Genomic DNA, 19,345 nt, shown 5'->3' on the forward strand with positions numbered 1-19,345 from the left:
AGACGAAAGCACTGGAATAAATAAGGCTATAATTTTGAATTTTTTTCTTAGAAGATTGCTGAGTTTTTTTCCTTAAACTATAGTGTTATTCCTTGAAAATAAATTTCAGTATAATAGGGTGGTGATTATTTTGAGTCTATTTTTGGAAGGTGTTTTTTGTTTCTTTAGGACATTTTCTATTGTTCTTGTTTTGGATTTTTCAAAACCTAATGACCTTTGGCCCACCATGGAAAATCTGTTGCAAGCCACAAAACTTCATGTAGATAAAATGATAATGAAACTGGGGAAGACAAATTCTAAAGCAGCTTCGGAAATGAGACAGAAGTTGTGGAGTAATATGCAGAAGGACCATCCGGTGAGTTGCTGCTGGGGTTATTCCTGGAATTCTTAGCCCCCTACGCAGTTAAAGATAACATCATAAACAACTTCTTTGGATTTTTACGCATGAGCTGAAATTCACTTGATGTAGATGAACCTGTTCACTGGAAAATTATAGCAATTTAATAAAACCTCAGTAAGAGCAAAACAAGGAAAAGATTTCTTATGTCTTCTTGTTAGACTATCTGCTGTGATTGTTATGGCATATTACACCAGTCAAAAGGAATAGAGTTTTAAAGTAGGAGTTTGATACTGATTTTATAATCTCTGTAAAATGAAGATAAAAACCAGATTGTACAAATGTCACCTGGCAAAGACTAGATGAAGCTACAATTTTAAGCAAGGAGTGGAGTTTTAACAGCCTTCACCGTCAGTCTATACTTACATTCATTTAGTGTCTGTCACATAATATCTTTTTCTCAGCTGACACTTAATTAAATTATAAAATTGCAATATGGTAACGTAAGTCCTTTATATACAGTCATAAATGTCATCTTCTAGAAAACTAAGAGCAGTGTTTTATATTGCCTAGAGTTTACATGAATGTGTTTTACAAAGGTAACATCAGAACAAAACTGACAGTTTATGGTTCCCATATATGCAGTACAAATGTTACTGTAACAACGGTTAATACAAAATAATAAAAACAAATTTTAAACAGAAAGATGACATGTTACATAAGAAAATAAAAGGGCAGAACATGAAAAATACTTATCACAGTAATTTGGGGGACTGTCATTTCTAGTTTTATACTTGAGAAGTATAGCTTAGTTAAGTGAAAGTTAAATACCGGAACAGCTTCTGTGTCAAGCAAACAATGTCAACATCTATGAAAACATTTGAAATGATGTATTTGTGGAAGTAAGTAGAAATTGCTGAATATGTAATAAAAACAATTAATTTTAATAAATCAATGAAATATGTTTGTTAACAGGATCGTGAACTGATTGACCCATTTCCAATTCCTCTGGTCATAATTGGAAGTAAATACGACATTTTCCAGATAAGCTCTTCTACTTCTCGTTGAGTGTGTTGTACACGCACGCCTCGGCTTTATAGGAGAGGAACAGAAGTAATGATGAAATGAGAGGAGTGATTCTGGGAGGGAGAGACCAAGGAATCACACATCTTAAAGAGGATTTTGGAAAAGAGGATAGAGTTGGGAAAGACAAAATAGGTCAAGAACAGTACACAGTGGGGGAATAAGGCAGTAGAATGGGGATACGGTAGAAGATCTGGAAACTGAATCGTTAACCCTGCCACGGAGGGAAAGACTTACACCCCAGCTTTTAAACTGAAGGAAGTAGAAAACTGGTTTCTTCTTATCTTTGCTTGTCAGAGAATCCTTAGGGTATTCCACACTATCAAATGTGTGCTTATATCTAAATTCTGTTGAGCTAAGTGTTTAAACAAGGGCAAGTCTGATAGTCACAGCTCTGTCGCTCCACCCCCTGCAGAGACCGACACCAAGGTAGTGGAATCCTGCCCCTCATTGTATGTGCCCAAAAACAAACAAATAAGAAAATCTATTTCTTTAATAATTTTCACCTTCCTACTGCAGATATTCATTCTCTCAACTTGTTTTTTTTCTTTTTAATATCATGTTTCTTTAGGATTTTGACTCTGAGAAGAGAAAGGTCATATGCAAGACACTTCGATTTGTTGCACATTATTATGGAGCATCATTAATGGTTTGTACTTTTCCTGTCCTTTGGGCTTGAATGGACAGTAATAAATTTGGGCAGGTTAGCAACTTGATGCACAGTCGTGAGTACCAGTGCTTTTACTAATGCCTGTCATCCCCTCCTTTCCTTTCCGTTGCCCCCAACCCCCTTGTTACAGAGTGACTGTAGTATGTGTAGAGAACACAGTCTGCTAGATGGCCTTCTTAGTTTCCCCTTAAGAATCAGAATCTGTATTCTCGTGAAAGAAAAAGAAGAAAAAATCTTTTAAAAGAACGTTCCTTTTTAAACTTAAAAAACATGCTGTTTGTTGTAGAGGTTAGAAATATGAACTCGGGAGTCCTGCTGCCTAGGTTCAAAACTCAGGGCAACCATTTACTAGATGTGTGATCTCAGACAAGTCCTCAATTTCATTAAGCCTCAGCCTCCTCCAGGTAAAATGGACAAAGACAGTGCCTTCCTCGTAGGGTGGTTGTGAGGACTGATAGAGGGTGTACAAGAGGAAGCTTAGCACAGGGCCTGACACACAGTATTGTTCAGCAAATGTTGGTTATTATAATTACTGCTAGCCTTATCTTCCACAGCAGAGTAATTTTGCTGAATATCTTTTAATGCAATAAAATATAAAAACATTTTCGTTAAAAGAAAAATACTTTCTTCCCATTTGAATGGTCTCTTTTCCCCTCTAAATCAAAGTGCTCAGAGGAAACTGGAGACAACATGGCCTAGGCCCCAGCCTTCACAGCTGGTATGTTAGAACTAAAAGTAATAAATACGATCTATATTTAAAATTTGTTATACTTTTCAGAATACTCCAAATACATTTTATGATGTATTTTCTTAAAAATCATCCCCTCTTACGTTTGTACTGTATCTGCTTATGTATTAAGTTGACAGAGTACTTTGGAAATATTCTTTATTATTTTGAAAAGATAAGGGGAATTTAAAGTAAATGACTCATCCAGGGGACAGGAGCAAAGACTGTGGACCTTGTAGTTTCTGATTTTGGCCACTAGATAAGGCCCCACATTTACTTCTTGTTAATTAACTGAGGGAATGCCCTATCTTTCTTTAGAAACAGATCGCATTTGATGATCAGTCAGGGCCTAATCTGGTCTTACGGGTACAAATTTGAAAGAAGTCAGGTCAACCCAGGCCACAGCAGGCCTGCCGTTAACCATGGCTCAGAAGACCCTAGAAGATTGGGGACCAGGGCAGGGATTTGAGAATCCTTCATCTCAGCATCAGTAAGCCAGATGGATGAGAGGTTGGCGCTATACCTAAGAGCACTTCTGAGCTACCAAGAGAACCATAAAGCTTTTCTAGCTCCCCAAACCATGAAGAGAGCAGCCGAAGTTCTCACAGCCCCATCTTTCAGTTTCACCTCTGCTCTTACCCTCCAGCCCGTCCCAAGGAGAGAGATTCAGTGATACTCAGCAGTTTTTTCCAACACTGTAGTGGATCCTTAATCATTTAGTCAAGAATACTGATTCAGTAGTATGAGCAACCTAATCAAGTTAATAAACCAAAAATAGAAAAACATTGATAAGTAGGACCAGATTTGGTGGAGAGCCACCAGGATGGTATAGGACTTAAAATTATGATACATGAGGAAGAGTATAAAATTATAGTCTGGCATCTAGAATGCAATGAACATTTTTAAAATATTTGAAGGACTGTTCAATGGAAAAGGGAAGAAATGCATTCCTTGCTCTCTGAGTCGAGAACAAGGAATCAATAGAGTTTAGCTCAAATTTAAGAAATAAATTTCTAATACTACCATTATCTGAAAGTGGAGTGAGTTGCTTTTGGAGATAACGAGTTCCCAGGCCCTGAGTTTATGAGCAGAAGCTCTGCAGTTATTGGTGGAGGATGTTTTCAAGACGACTGATGCAGCAGCTGGGTAAGGTCGAATTAGAGACTTCTCATGTCCTCCCAGTCCTACAGTCCTATGAAATATATTTGTGGTTAGGTTTTTTCCCTCACCTTAATAGGAAATAATACATAATATAATAATAATAGTAAGTTGTGTTTGTAAAATTCAGTTAAAGTTTTCCTGTTAAAAAATTACCTTGGGGGGATGTTATAGCTCAGTTATAGCTTAGCCTGCACGAGGTCTTGGGTTCAGTCCCCAGTACCTCCATTAAATAAATAGATAAATAAACAAACAAACCTAATTACCTCTCCCCAACAAAAACAAAACAGAACAAAAATTGTCTCACTATAAGCATTAAAATTGTTTCAATTTTTAAAAATAAATATATCATATCTTATATATTCACATGAATGTCCTCCTTGGAATACTTCCCCTGGGAGCTTATTCTTAATCTAGAATGAATCTTATCCTGAAAATTGATCTCTTTGCCTTGTAATTAATTTTATTTTGGTTCAAGATTGTTTTTCCAATTTTGATATATCTTAGTCATTCTGATTTGGTTGAATGACTTTTCGTATTTCCAGAAAACAAATGTAGCCTTAAAAGATTTGGAGGGTAACCACAATGTCTCGGTTTTCACCTGATTTCTCAGCTTAATAATTAGTACCCACCCTGTTGCATTCTCTAAAACGTTCTGGTATGGTCTCCCTAGTTACAAACCACCACTGGGGATATTCAGTAGCTTATTTTGCAGGTTCCAAAGGCAAGAAGAAAAGTTTAAAGATTGTTTTAGTGAGTATCAGTATTGTTGGACTAGTCAGTCTGCAAGTTCCACATTAACTGCTTTGAAGGCAGCAGTATGCCCTTGAATGGAAAATTTATTTATGAAGCATACCACCTATTTTTTAACCAACCAGACTGCATTTTGGCAATGATGAGGATCCATATGTGGGAGTAGCTGAAATGATTACTGCATAAACACAGATCCATTCAATATCATGTACTCATAAAGTTTGAAGAGTGAGTTAAAACAAATTTATCAAAATTTCTTTCTTTTCCTTTATTCAGGTTTTGTTGTACCTATTCAAACACAAGTATTTGCTGGGCAAATAAATAGTAATTCTCTCTGCAATCTGTACTTGTTCAGAGCCGTATTTATTATACCTGTTTCACTGATTTGAAAGCAGAGCAAATAATTTATTCTCCTGATTTTTTTTCTTTTTAGTTTACCTGTAAATCAGAAGCTCTATTACTAAAAATATGTGGAGTTATTAACCAGTTGGCATTTGGCATTGACAAAAGGTACTGTTAAAGTATTTTAAAATATCTTTTTATTTTATTATTTTTTTGGCCAGTATTCTCATCTGGTTATTGTTCTCGCCAGGCTTTTGTTTCTTGACCAGGAAAGTACCCCAGATTGCTGGTCTTAGAGAAATAATTTCATACTATCTCTTGCTTCTTACATTGTTTAAATATTTCTCAAGTTGTACAACTAAAATGTTAAAAGTACTTAGACTAGAATAAAATAATGATACTGCTATACTTGTTTCCCCGATTTCTCTTACTTTTCTTTCATTTTAGCAGCTTCCCCTCTTTATCATCACTTTCTTACATTGATTAGAAATGGAATTTCTAATTTTCGTATGTATTTTTCTTAATCCTGCTACTTTTGGGGGGTTTGATTTAAGGTCATTTGGGTCTGTCACTTTTTCTCCTGTGAAACCTTTACTAATGCTGTACTTTAATTTTTGAAATCACTTACATTAATGTTCACTCGCTCATTTGGGGCAGTGCTCTCACCAGTAGCTAGACATAAAACTTGGTTCTTGTATTTACAGTAGAGAGTGACAAGATACTCGATTGCTAGACTAAATTAGATTCCTTTTTCTTCTTATCCATGTAGCAAATCAATATGTGTGGATCAGAATAAGCCACTGTTTATCACAGCAGGATTGGATTCTTTAAGTCATATAGGTTGGTGAACTTATTAAGCTTGTTCAGTCTTTTTCTAATTGCCTATTGATTTTATCCTACTCCCTGTTCGCTTCATCTCCAACATACCACCATTTCTGGTTTCATTACCATTGCTGCTGTTTCTTATATATTTACTTGTATACACAGTATTCATGCAAAATGCACCACATTGACGTATTTGTGATGGAAGAGATGTAAGATGAAAAATGTACATATATTTTCTTTCCCCCACTGATTTCCAGGTACTTTTAAATTTTAGCTCCTTGAGTTTAAAAGAAAACCAGAAGCATAGGGTGGTCAAGAAATTTAAAGCTATATATTATGGGCAATGATGAAAAATGTAAGAAATTCAAATGATGGAATAAACCAAAAAGAACACAGTTGTATTAACTAGCTATGCCTTAACTTTGCAGTATGAGAAGAGCTTGCCTCAGCTAATGGGATGTGCTTCCTAAACTTACAGATGCCCTAGGCTCATGAAGCAAAAGGAATTTTAAGTTTATATAGTAAAGCTCCTTACCTTCCCATAGAAGCTGTTTTCATTGTGGAGATTTTCAGGCCTAGCAACTCTTTATACTCCGGGGTTGGCATAGTTTGGTTTTAACATACTGATAGTAGTTTTCGTTTTTATTTCCCATCCCTCACTACTCTTACAAGCTAAAGTTGACTTGACTTCAAATGTGGAGATCTTTGTCATGAGATTATAGACTGAATTGGAATGAAAAGAATAGAGTTGTTAATGAATAGTTATAAAGACTGAGTTTTATAATTATTATTAGTACCAACTTAATTTTATTAGCAGTAAGAATCACTGTATGTACTGATAGGTAGTGCTGATGGAAATCTTTTGCCCATGTAAGTAGTTGGAGATCAAAAAAAAAGGTTGAAAATGATTGAATTTTAAAAATCACGGAGCTTGGACCTCATCAAAATGAAAAACTTTTGCTCTTAAAAGCCCATGTGAAAAGGATAAAAAGATGCTATAATCTGGGAGAAAGTATTTTCAAACTATATATTTGACAAAGGACTAGTATATGGAACTTAACAGTTTAAAAAAATCCAATTAGAAAATATGCAAAAGACATGGGCAGACATTTCACTAAAAAATATATACAAAGGGCAAATAAGCCCATGGAAAGATACTTAATATGATCTTCTAGTATTTTCCATTATATTTAGTAATGCCATATTATCCTCCAAATTAGCTGTCCCAGTTTGCACTCAGCAGCACAGAAGAATATGTTTCCTTTCAAATTCATGAATACATGAGAATATCAAACTTTGTATTTTTGCTGAGCAGCAGTTTAAGTGTGAGGAAGGAGAATTACAGATTACTCATTACTCTGTCTCCTCTTTGGTACTAGAATTTCCCCCTGGGCCTTGCTACACTGGGTTAGATAAATTTTAATAGTGACAAAATATATTAGGGAGAGGAGAAATGAGTGATCTAAGATTTATATTTTTGTAGGTATCATTTGTTTTATTGGTAGAGTTTGTAATGTTTTATCAATGCAGCCATTTGGAGTAAAACTTTCAATTTTAGGATCTCCTCCTGTTCCTGATAATGACATTGGAAAGCTTCATGCCCATTCACCAATGGAATTGTGGAAGAAAGTGTATGGAAAGCTCTTTCCACCAAAGGTATATTTTTCTAATTCTTTTAAAGCAAGAATTTTCAGCACTACTCAGTAGTTATTGGGAAATATCCCAGTGGGACTATTATGGTGACTTTGTTTTCTATTCACATGCTCAAAAGTCAATTAAACATTTGCTAAAAATCAATTGCATATGACGCACTGTGGGGCTTAAAAAATGAGTAAGACACAGTTCTCACTCTGCTTTCAAATGGAGCTTTCTGGCTCCAAAAGGGAGAGACAACATCTGAAAGCAGAGGGAGGAAGGAGGACATGGTGGAGTTTGAGATGGCCCTCACTGGTGATGATGAAAGATCCAAAGATCAGCCCTTGCTGGCCGGCTGAGGAACAGGAAGTTGACTAGTGAGGTTGGTAACAGTCATTTTTTGGCTTATGGGCATAAAGTGATTTGAAGAATTGTGATTTCAGAGTACCAACACACTAAAAGACGTCAAGGACCCTGCAAAAGACCCTCAGTACGCTGAAAGTGAAGTTGATGAAATGAGAATTCACAAGGATCAGGTATTACCCTAAACCATTTCTTTTATTTCATCTTGAGTTTTATCACAGAAATATCCTTAGAATTCCATAAATTTTTCTCAATTTGTTTCCTTAAGTTTTTCACTTAAATAGTACATCTCTTGTACTATTTAAGTGAAAGAAGGAACTAAAAAATCACCTATCATTCTGTCATCCAGAGATGACTTAATGTTTACATATCCATTTTGGATTTTCCAGTTTATGTTAAAGATGGGTAATGAGTTTTACCTCACTGCTGGGGAGACACTTCCATAATATCCTTTTGTTTGTGGGATTACTTAAAAGGTTTTTTAAAATTAGGACATTTAGATGTATCTATACTTTTCTTGTATCAGAAAAATTAAGGATGACCCAGTCTGAAAGCACTCAAACACAGCTGACAAAACCCGGGATCTCTCAGGAAAGTGGTTAAAAGTGGAGACTGCATTCCATATATGCCCAGGTAGCACCGTTTGTGATACACAAGTAAGAATGCAAAAGGTGGTAAATTCATCGTGATCCAGTATTTAGATTTTCCAAGATCTCCTCTTGGTTTGAGGAAAACAGACTCTGTGCATGCAGCCTGTGACCTTACACCAGTAAGCGCCGTAAGTTGAGTGCCCTCATCACCTCTCAGGTGGGATTTACAGAGCTGTGTCACCTGGCCAGTCACACTGTTGCAGGTGTAACCTGAATGCAACCAACCACCACGGCAGTGACCAGGGTCTTTTTCTCAGCACTAGCCTTTCATCTTCAGGGGCCCTATAATGAATTAACAAAATGTTTTATTTGAATATAGTCCAGAAGACTTTTGAAAAACATGTCATGAGAGGGCTTTTAGCTGTAGCAAAGGGAAAGGCGTGTTGTAGGATTATTAGTTTGGCAGTAAAGAGTAACAAGGTAGTGATACAATATGAAAAATCCTCAAAAACTTTATTCTAAGGAAAAGAAGCCAATCACAAAAGATAGTATGTTGTTATCATTCTATTTGTATGAAATGCCCAGAAACAGCAATCTCTAGAGACAGAAAGATGAATGGTCACATGGAGGTGCAGCCAGGGACAAGAAGGGACAATATAAGAGCTCTTCTTTGGTAATGGAGATGTGCTAACACTGGTGCTGAGGGCCCAATAGCTCCATTTGCAAAAATTATTGGATTCTAGATTTGCAATGGGCGAGTTCTATGATATGTAAATTACACCATGATAAATGTGTTAGAAAAAATTTCATGAACTCTAGAGCCTTTTTCTGTACTAAGTTGGCTACACGCCTATGATCATATTTATTTTCTCTGTGTGTATCATCTTTTAAGGCCCATTCTGTGAGAAGTCAATGGAACACTGTTTCTTAGTCTTGTTGGAAAGGAGGAATTAGTCAAAATGAGAGCTCTGCTTGCACTGGGGAATGCCCAGAAGGCTTTCTCAGTCAAAATTGTGAAACTGATGTTAATGAATGTTCACCGATACCATGTCAGAGTGATACTGACTGCACTCCTATTCCAAAGGTAAATGTGAATCTATTATACAAGGGAGCTATTTGAAATTATTTTTTACCATTACCAACCTGTCTGAAAAATACAAGTAATTAAAATTCTAACTAACATATTATAATTTTTTAATTCAGAAAAATCAGAAAAGATACTTAACTTGTTTATTTTCATTTTTTGTATTTTAAATAGAAATCATAAATTCAAAAACACTCTTCAATTTCATTTTTTTGTTCTTCTGCCAGAATTCTCCCATGTGAACAATGTAATCATCTAAATTTTCATTTTTAGTTATTTAAAATAATTTTTCTTTATTATTTCATTATTTACTGTTACATTTTAACTTTTAAATTTAATAGTCAAAGAAGTAAGACTAGGAAATCACTTAATAATTCCTACAAATGAATATCTTTCCTTTTAATAAGATTGATACTTGAATTTATAATAAGAATTCATATTCATATTTTAATGAATTCCTTACATGTCTGGTGGTTGATGCTGGCAGTCAACCAGGTCCAACTATTGGCCGGAACCCTAAATATAACTTCTCCATGTGGTTTGGTCTTCCTCACAGCATGGTGGCTGGTTCCGATAGCGAACCTCCCAAGACAATCAGAGGTCTTTTAAACTTAGCCTTGAAAGTCACAGCTTTTTCCCAGAGTCACAACTTGCTTCCAATCAAGGAGGGAAGTGTGGTTCTCAACTCTCACTTAGGGGAGTGTTGAAATACCGTAGTAGGAACAGGTTGTGACATGGGAAATGTTGTGGGATATTTGGGAAAATAGAACCTTCCACATTGTTACACTGAGAAATTCTACTACCTGCTCATGTAAATAGTTTTCTCCCCTCCCCATGTAAGAATCCATTCATTATATTTGAAATACCTGAACATTTTTGTAAAAAATTACCTTTTAATCTTTTCTAAGATGTCATATGCACGTGTTCACCAATATTGACAGGCAAGCTTTGTAAGTGACTTCAAACACCACACGAGTCATTTCCTTGCAAGACCGATGCCACAAGTATAAAATATGACAAAGATGATCATTGCAGGTAGGATTACTTAATTTCCTATTTCTAAACAAAAATGTATGAATTTTAAAGCCATGTGGGCAGAAATAAAACAATGTTCTGTTTCAAGCTTAAATTTTATTTAATGGCTTACAATATGTTATTTCCAGTTAAAGTAGAAAAATGTGAATGTGTTTTTATGGGATATTTAAACATTGTGGTATTGGTTTTAAATAAATACTTGAGAAATTCTCAGACAGAATTTGAACATAGTTATAAAACATATATTTTGCTTTATAATGGAAATCGGTAGGATAACTAAATAATATTTGAAGATTTAGAAAGAAGAGGTGATGTAAGTATCCACTGTATTATTTCTACTGCACACATACAACATTAATATTATATTTTGAAAGTATAGAGCAATTATCTCTTTCTGCAACTCACAGATCTCAGCTGGTAGTTTTCATTTAGGATCTTTAGGCAAAGTTTTAGGAAGCAGTGCCTTATTTAAATAAAAACTTGCTAAAAATTACCCACTTTTAAATGACAGAAGTGACCTAGTTACCTGGGCCTGTAATTTTAGACCATTTTAAATAGCTTTGTAGATACTTTCTCACATTGTTAAGAAGTACAATTTGTACTCTTCACACTTGCTTGACTTTTATCCAGTTGCTTAAAGTAAGTTCTGTTGGGCATTAATGAAGGGCAGTAAACAGCCTCAAAATTTTAGAATATTCATAAAAAGAGAAAATTAAAAGCTCTGGTACAGGGAAGCCTTAAAACACACTGAAAAGAAGCTTTCATGTACATCACAGATGTACAGTAGACAGTACTTTGAGCAATTTCAAAGGAATCTAAACACACGTTTACAAAAAAAATAAAATCAGTCTTTAAAATTTGACATTTTCAAAAGAGAATGAAGAGAAACCTCATCATTTCAGTACCTTAGAAATTAGTGAGTGCATGCAATCTTATATTCACTTACCAATAAATGCATCCTTTTAAAGATGTTGACTTTTTAATTATAATTTCTGGTTCTAAGCCTTATAGTGCTAGTATATTTGTGAATCTACTTACAAAAATAATGTACTTTTAAAAATATGGATAGTATTATATAAATGAGGTAAATGTACCTTTATATGTAAAATTCATTCTTTGTCAAATATGATAATTTTATTGGCCCTTATTATCATGATTCTGGTTGTCTAGAAGGCTTTGTTTTAAATTTTATCATCAAAGGGAAAGTGAGATAGCTAGAGGTATTACTGTCATGCCTCAGTTTATTTTTATATCATTAATAAACTTAAAATTACAGAATTTGATCTTGAATGCTTTATAAAGCATATTTTTGATAGGATGAATGTTATAAGGATAAAAGTTAGGTTTCTCTAGGATAAATACATCAAATAAGTAACAAGTTGTAACAACTTTGAAATTAAGGAACAACTCATGAAATTAATATGAGCCAGTACATATGTGTTCTAATTGTTGAAATTGCCCATGTTCTTTAAGAATTTACATTAAGCACAACATACATTGTGCTCATTTGAATCTACATAATTAAAAACATTGTCTCATCCTTTGGCTAAATTAGACTACTGGTTAATAGAGCTTGACAGGCGATATTAGGAAATATTAGGGAAGTGACAGGAGAGTAAAAACTAAACTGCTTTAATAAGTCAGAAATAACACAGTCCAGTTCAAATGAAGAGTGAAAATTCAAGCTCAGAAATCAGTAAGAATGTGGTGAAATCTGAAGCACAAAAACAGTATTCCAGCACCCAGATTCTCATCCCTCCCACAACTCACCATGGATAGTTAAAAATTCGCTAACTTTGACTCAGATGAAGTGACGGCTATGTCATCAATGTAAACTAATAAAGCATGAAGTTAAAACAGTGACAAAAAGTAGTCTGAAAGACTATTTTTCTTTTTTCAAAGGAAATTAAGAAAATCACTGAAAATAAGAAAAATAAAAGCCGTTTGATTTAAATGCATTTAGCAAAAAAATTATCTGTGCATTGTTATCTTAAAATGCATATTTTTCTAAAAGTGATTCTCACACTAGCTGCACCAGAGTTTAGCTATGTTAGACTCTCCTGAAGAGCTGTTTAAAACAAAAATATTTGTCCCTTGCCCCTAGAGTTTCTAATTCAATATGTCCCAGTGAGGACTGCAAATGTGTATTTCTACCAAATTCTTGAGATGCTTCACCAAACTCAAACAGCACCAATGAGGAAGATCCTCCTTTATCTTCTCCCCTGCTATATCCACACACCTCAACCCAAGCGTTTACTCTTCTATTCTGAATCTGGGGTGGGGGGGAGTGTAGAGTTGGGGAAGAAGTAAAGATGAAGAGGGGAAAATAGAAAGGTAATGATGGTATCAGTTTCTGTACTTGCACAGATGGACTGGATTTGCATTCCTATGATTAGATGAGAGAGGAAATAAAAGTGCTTGCTTGAGAAAGACACTAAGACGTTAGACATAAGAATTCAACTGGCATCTCCTTACCACAGGCAACACAGTGTTAGACAGAAGTTCATTTTCACCTGTGCCTACAAACAGGGAGCAAGGAGGGCACATGTGCAACCTGGTGGGAAAGGCAAAGGAATAATTGATGTCTTGGAGTCATCAGGCAATTGGAATAGAAAGTCAGTGATTCTCTGAAACTACTGCAGGATGTGTTAGTTGGAGTGCTAATAATTTGAAAATAAAATGGAGTTTATGAGCTACAGTAATTGCAGAAAATGAAAAAAATAACATAAGAATACTTGAAGAGTCTCTCATAACAGTGAAACCCTCTTCTACAGCAGTAGAGAAAAGCCAAGTGTAACAGGTGGAATGCCCCACCCTCAGAGACTTCCATTCTAGTCAGCAGGTGCTGCTTTGAGGAACCATTCCATCCTTTCCCTAGACTGTATATTGTTGTATGAGCCCAAGGGAAGACACAAGGACACCAGTGAGGAAGGTGCTATGACATACATCCTTGAGGTCGTGGTGACTGACACTGCCCCCAGGAAGTCACATGATGGTGATAATTTAGGGCCAGATTTGGAATATATTTCTAAAGGGAAGATTCAATATTTTGCTGTAGGGCTGGATGTGAATCAAGAGATAAAAAGAAGTCGAGGATAATGCTAAGCTTTCTTTTTTGCTCCATTGAAATGTTGAAATATATTTCTCCAAAATGAGAAAATGTGTGTAGAAAGAACCATGGTTGGGAAGGGTAGAAATCAAGAAATCAGTTTGGGCATGTTGGCTGCAATAGCTAATAGAGCTAAGTGGGAACCCTGAGAGAGGCATTCAGGTGTGTAAGTTTCCATTTTAGAGCAAAGGTCTCAGCTTCATATATGTGTTTGAATTACAGTAACAAAGACTTGGCATTTAAAGCAGGAAACTGGATGGGTTACCTTGAAGGGAGCTTGGGCGGGGAAGTGGGAGGTCTACAGATGAGACCCTGGGCACTCTTCTATTTGAGGAAATTAAAGGACAGGAAAATAAAACTAAGAAGTGGCAGTCAGTGAGTCAGGGCTATAAAAATCATCACAGGAAATAGGAAATATTTTAAGAATATTAAGACAGGGCTATATTATCTCAAACAATGTGGCTAGGTATAGTTAGAGGAAATGAGAACTGATCTTTGCAATTGGAAATAAGGACTCCCTTGAAAAGAGCAGTCAGAGAGAATGGTGGGGAAAATATTGGGTAGACCCATTTCACAGGTGAATGGAGGGAAAGAAATGGACTTTTCCTATAAAGGGTAGTAGAAATATAGAGCAATGGAGTGGCAGCTGAAGGACGTTCAAAATTGGCCATTTTTAAATGAGGAGAGATGGGCTGGGGTGCGGCACACAAACAAAGGAGCAGGCTTAGGCAGGATGGCGGACACTACAACAATTACAATGGAGACAAAGCAGGATATTTGTACTGATGTATTCAAAACCGGTGTTTTGAATATGTGGGGTTGAATCATTTGGAAAGTGTCTTCTGATTGTTCTATTTCTCAAGCAAAATAAGAAGTAATGTGAAAAGAAAAGGTGTGAAATCATCCACATGAGTAGGAGGAAAATGGAGCATTACTGATAACGCAGCAATAATGGACTCCTTGAAGTTAGTGATCATGGATTAAGAGTGAGTTCAGTCTACAATACAGTGCAGTTTCCTCAGATATGGGTAGTTATTCACGTGCACATGAAACAGCTTGGGTGTTTAATTCAACTAAAATTGAGTCTTGATCAGGCTACAGTAATGGAGAGAAGGGGGCAGGGGATTTGCAGGCGTATGCAAGCAGTGAGTATAGAAATGGGCCACATAATCTAATTCAATAAGTAAGGGTACAGGGAGAGACTAAAAGACATTTGAGAGTTGGTAGGGGCAATGGATTATGGGGTTGAAGAGCTGTCTTTAGACCATAAGAAGGAGTGAGCTAAAAAGGAGAATGAGGCTGTTGATGGAGCACGAGATCCTTGACATTAAGATGATGGTAGGAATATTACGTGTGATGGTTTGGGAGCATGGGAGAACCCTGCAGTGGGAGTAGGTTGGAGGTAGGATGAAGACTGACTTCTTTGAGCTGAGATGGTCTCCTCCTCTGAGAAACTAGGGTTCTAACTGGGTCAACTCCACAGATATTGAAATAAATAAGTGAGACTGGGATTGTATCAGAGGAAGGTGTGATGGGCCAGTTGTCAAACACTGAAGAATTAGAGTGAGGAAAACACCCAAGAGGGTTAGCTGTTAAGGACAGCACAGGAGGAGACAGGGGAGGTACCACCTTCAAATAATTGCGATGCTCGAGGAGGATGGAACATGATTGGGAGGTTCCTGTGGTGAATGGTGATCAGAGGTTCAGGCTGGTGGCCTCGAAGATAGATCAGAGGGGGGCAGTTGCGAGAATTGGCATTAAGTCAGGGGTGTGCAGGCTGGTCAGGTGCTCACAGAGCTCAACAGACAGCCCAGAAGCTCCTCCAGAGGCAGTGCTGAGGCTCCAGGTCAGCCCTCTGAGGAGCGCTGGGCAGTGGCCAGAGGGGCATCATGACCTGTCAGGCAGATTCTGAGCTCTCGGCTGCGCACCAGAGCGGGAAGGGCCTGGACCACTAGACCACATGAGGGCTTGGAGACACTGCTGGTACTGCCATCACACAGACACACACACACACACACACACACACACACAGAGCACAGAGACACACACCTGCCTATTTTAATATTTACTGAATGTAATGCCTCTAATATTTTCTATATATAAAGATGATCACAATCTGAATATTTAGAATGAAATGAGGAAACATAAATCAGGAAATCGATGTTAATGAAACTACTCAGTGTCTTTTTCTTACATCAGTTTGTTTTCTTCTTCCAGCCTGAAACTCAATCATTTAAACAAATATTTACTGAGAGTTACCTTTGTAAAATATGCCAGAAACTCAATATTGGAAAAATAAGCACTATGCTTTAAAAAAAAAAGCAGAATTTTTGCTTTCTGAACCTTTTATTTTCTCCCCTCAAATTCAAAGATATTTCCTGGAATAATGATGTTCTATTTTATTCTCTTAGCTTATTGTTTTGTTTTGTTGGGTTTTTTTTCTTGTTTCCTACTCACAGTCACAATTATAGCTTGCCCAACTTATGTGTCAATTCAATGTATTAACATATGTTTTTTTCCTCAAGTCAGTTTCATCATTTCATTAGTCTGTGTGATGTCTCACCATGTCAGCCCTGGAGAGAGTTAGCATTTTCAGTTTCTGTCACAAATCAACCTAATTAAGAATGCATCGTGACTTTGAAATAGAGTGTTGGACCACAGAAATGTGTAAGTAGACAGATTTCCTTTCAACATATAATAAAGTTACATTTTTACATTTATTTTGGGGAAAAAATCACACTTTTGGATGAGGAGTTTGCTAATAATGGAATGTTTCCCCTTGGTGGCTCACTAGTTCTTAACTGACAGGAAACCTCAATCTCTTGAGGTTAATTATCTCAAAAGCTTAGTGGCTACATTTTTCTTTCCTTGAAATCAATAGCCGTATGTGTAAGTCTAAATTTCCCTTTCAAATAAATCATTCTGAAATTTACTGAGAAAAAAATTTTGTTAAAGTTTAAGTACAATATTAATATTCCAGATTATGGTTTGAAACTCTGTTACAATTGAAAGTATCTGGGACACCATTGACATTTTCCCATCACAAGTAGCTTCTGCCACCATGAATATGATTTTGTATTCTCTGGGGAATGGTGTAGAGGTCACCCTGACACCTAGCCCCCTAGTGGTTCATTTTGAAAATACGTGTATAATCTTTTCTTCCATTAGTCCTGGACCTACTCATTTCTCTGTAAATAATAAATAATAAAATGCCATGACAAAAGTTAGTACAGAGCTATGTACATAAGGTTTGAAATAGCACCATGTAACCTCTACATCTTCCAGGGGACACCTGATCAAATGAATCTTAGTCCCAGTCTGCTCTGCACAGCCTCCAACACTTCAATATCCAATACCCTTTCCACTGTTCCCTCAGGACGTCATTTTGTCAGCAGCAGATTTTCCAATGCCACATTCTTTTTGCATTTTTTCCTTTCTTTTTCTGACTGAAACCTCAGGACCTGTAGTCATCTTGGGTGGCTCTATTCATTTGTTGCCATATCTACACCATTTTCTTCTTCCCCCTCAAAAGCTTGTCCATGTTCATCAATGGCTGTACCGTGGACCATTCTCCCTCGAACTCTGTTTCTTTCTCCCAAGGCTCCTTTCAAGCATCTCCTCTCCTCTTAGTTCCTGTCCATCCCCAGGCTTGTGACCTTTTCTCTAACACTTTTGTCATTATTCTTCATGACATCAGTACCTATCTTGCAAATCCACCCATCTTGGTTGCTTAAATCCTTTAACAATTATTTTATGATTTTTTCCCTCCTCCTCCTGATCTTGGTCCATTTCCTATGGTCATGCCTTTTCATTCATCATGACCTTTAATTACATGCCCTGTAACACCTTGATTTAAATGTTCCCACTCTCTGATCATCCTCCATGTACTTCAAGCTCACTCAATCACATACTCTACCAACAGGTACCTCTAGTTATCTGATGGAACTTCCTCTCCTCTTGCTCATCACCCTCAGCATACCTGTATATTCATTTTCAAATTCCGTATCTCCCTTGTTTCATGTTCTATTGACCTGAAAACACCAAACCAGTTTAATTCTGCATCCAACTAGGTAAACTGGTGTCCATTTCCATACAAACCTGATATGGCATCTCGAACTTCATATATTATGAAGAAATGGTTGATTTTTGCTTTTTTTTTTTCTGGTAGGGGAGGTAATTATGTTTATTTATTTATTTTTAGAGGAGGTGCTCAGGATTGAACCCAGGACTTTGTGTATGTTAAGCATGCACTCTACCACTTGAACTATACCCTCCCCTGTGGTTGACTTGTAATACCAGGATTAAACTTGCTTTTCTGCCAGTGTTCTTTATTTGATCCATCATTTCTTTCATTTGTCTTTCAGCCTGCTTCTGGTATATCAGTAAATCTTTTAAGTTCCCCATAAATATATATCATGTGTTCGAACACTTTTATTCATTTATTTACTTTTTCTATTTACTATTTACATTTATTCACTTATTTATACAAAGTGACTCTCTTGTTAAAACTACCAAAATTTCTCATCTGCCTCCCACGTTCCCTCCCTGCTTTGACTCCCCATTCAAGTGTACGTAGGATGGTGAGTGAATGTCTCATTGAGAGAGCGAGGGTCTGGGCGGTGGCTTGAGTGAGGCGAAGGGACACTCCGCTATCTCGAGTGTTCACAGCAGAGGGAGCACCCAATGCCAAGTCCCCGGTCTATTCAGATCCTACTCGTGAGGCTGGTGTGGCAGGTCAGGGGAAGACAAGGGGAAGCAGTGGGGACGGGCAGGAAACTGGAGCAGGTGCTGACCGCGAATGCCATTTTAAGGCCGTTGGCTTTTACCCTAAGGTGAATGCTGGCAAACGGGTGACTGACTTTGCGTATACTTTAAAGTGATGCTTTGGCTGCCGTGTTGGAGAACAACTGTAGAGAAGGACAGATAGATGCGAAGAGCTCAGTTAAGAGCTAATGCAGTGATCTGGGCAGGAGAAGACAGCGATTCGAAGCAGGATGGGAGAGGGGACGTGTAAGAAGTGGCTAGATTATGGATGGACTTTTAAGATGGACTTGATAGGATATTCCCTCATACTGGTTTGAGTTTAAAAGGGTATAATTAATGATTCTATAGTTTTTAGCTGAGCAATTAAAAGGCAGAATTGCCATCATTTGAATGGTGAGAGCTACAGATAAAGCAGAATTGAAATGTTTTTTCTTCCTTATCATCTCTTTTGTACACAAGAGAACATATTTGTTTTAAAATCATGTTACTCCCCTGCCACTCTCCCTCATTGGGTTCCTGTAACATTTAAATAAAATCTAAAGTACTTTAAATGCGTATCATGCTGGCTGTATTTTGTCTCTGCCTTTCCCTCCACCATTACCTTCTACTACAGTGCCTCTGAGTACTGAGTTTCTGCCACTTTGATCCACAAGAAGTTTCTTGAATACCTTAAGCATCTGCTTCAAATCCTTGTATTTGTTGGCTTTCTATCTATGACACATTTTAACCAGAAATTATGGTGCTCAATGTTCATTTCATTTAGGATTTTACTCAAATACCATCTCCTCAAAGATGTCTTTCTTGTTCAGTTTAATAAACATTCCTAAAATGGCTCTTTTCCACTACTCTGCTTTAACCTATCCTTAATTT

General features: G+C 36.7%; 1 protein-coding gene across 1 annotated transcript in view; it reads left to right on the plus strand.

Moving 5' to 3' along the window:
- The window catches only part of LOC116280047 (cytoplasmic dynein 2 light intermediate chain 1-like), a 35,828-nt gene that overhangs the window by 15,655 nt on the left and 828 nt on the right, over positions 1-19,345 (plus strand). The window contains exons 6-15 of the mRNA XM_072949424.1: positions 169-355; positions 1,992-2,069; positions 5,162-5,238; positions 5,840-5,910; positions 7,454-7,551; positions 7,974-8,066; positions 8,420-8,549; positions 9,376-9,567; positions 10,476-10,602; positions 16,237-16,378. Of these exons, the coding sequence (XP_072805525.1) occupies positions 169-355; positions 1,992-2,069; positions 5,162-5,238; positions 5,840-5,910; positions 7,454-7,551; positions 7,974-8,066; positions 8,420-8,428 (613 nt within the window). The 3' untranslated portion in view covers positions 8,429-8,549; positions 9,376-9,567; positions 10,476-10,602; positions 16,237-16,378. The remainder of the gene's footprint in view (positions 1-168; positions 356-1,991; positions 2,070-5,161; positions 5,239-5,839; positions 5,911-7,453; positions 7,552-7,973; positions 8,067-8,419; positions 8,550-9,375; positions 9,568-10,475; positions 10,603-16,236; positions 16,379-19,345) is intronic.

Source organism: Vicugna pacos, chromosome 25 (genome assembly GCF_048564905.1).
Source record: "Vicugna pacos chromosome 25, VicPac4, whole genome shotgun sequence".
Lineage (NCBI taxonomy): Eukaryota > Metazoa > Chordata > Mammalia > Artiodactyla > Camelidae > Vicugna > Vicugna pacos.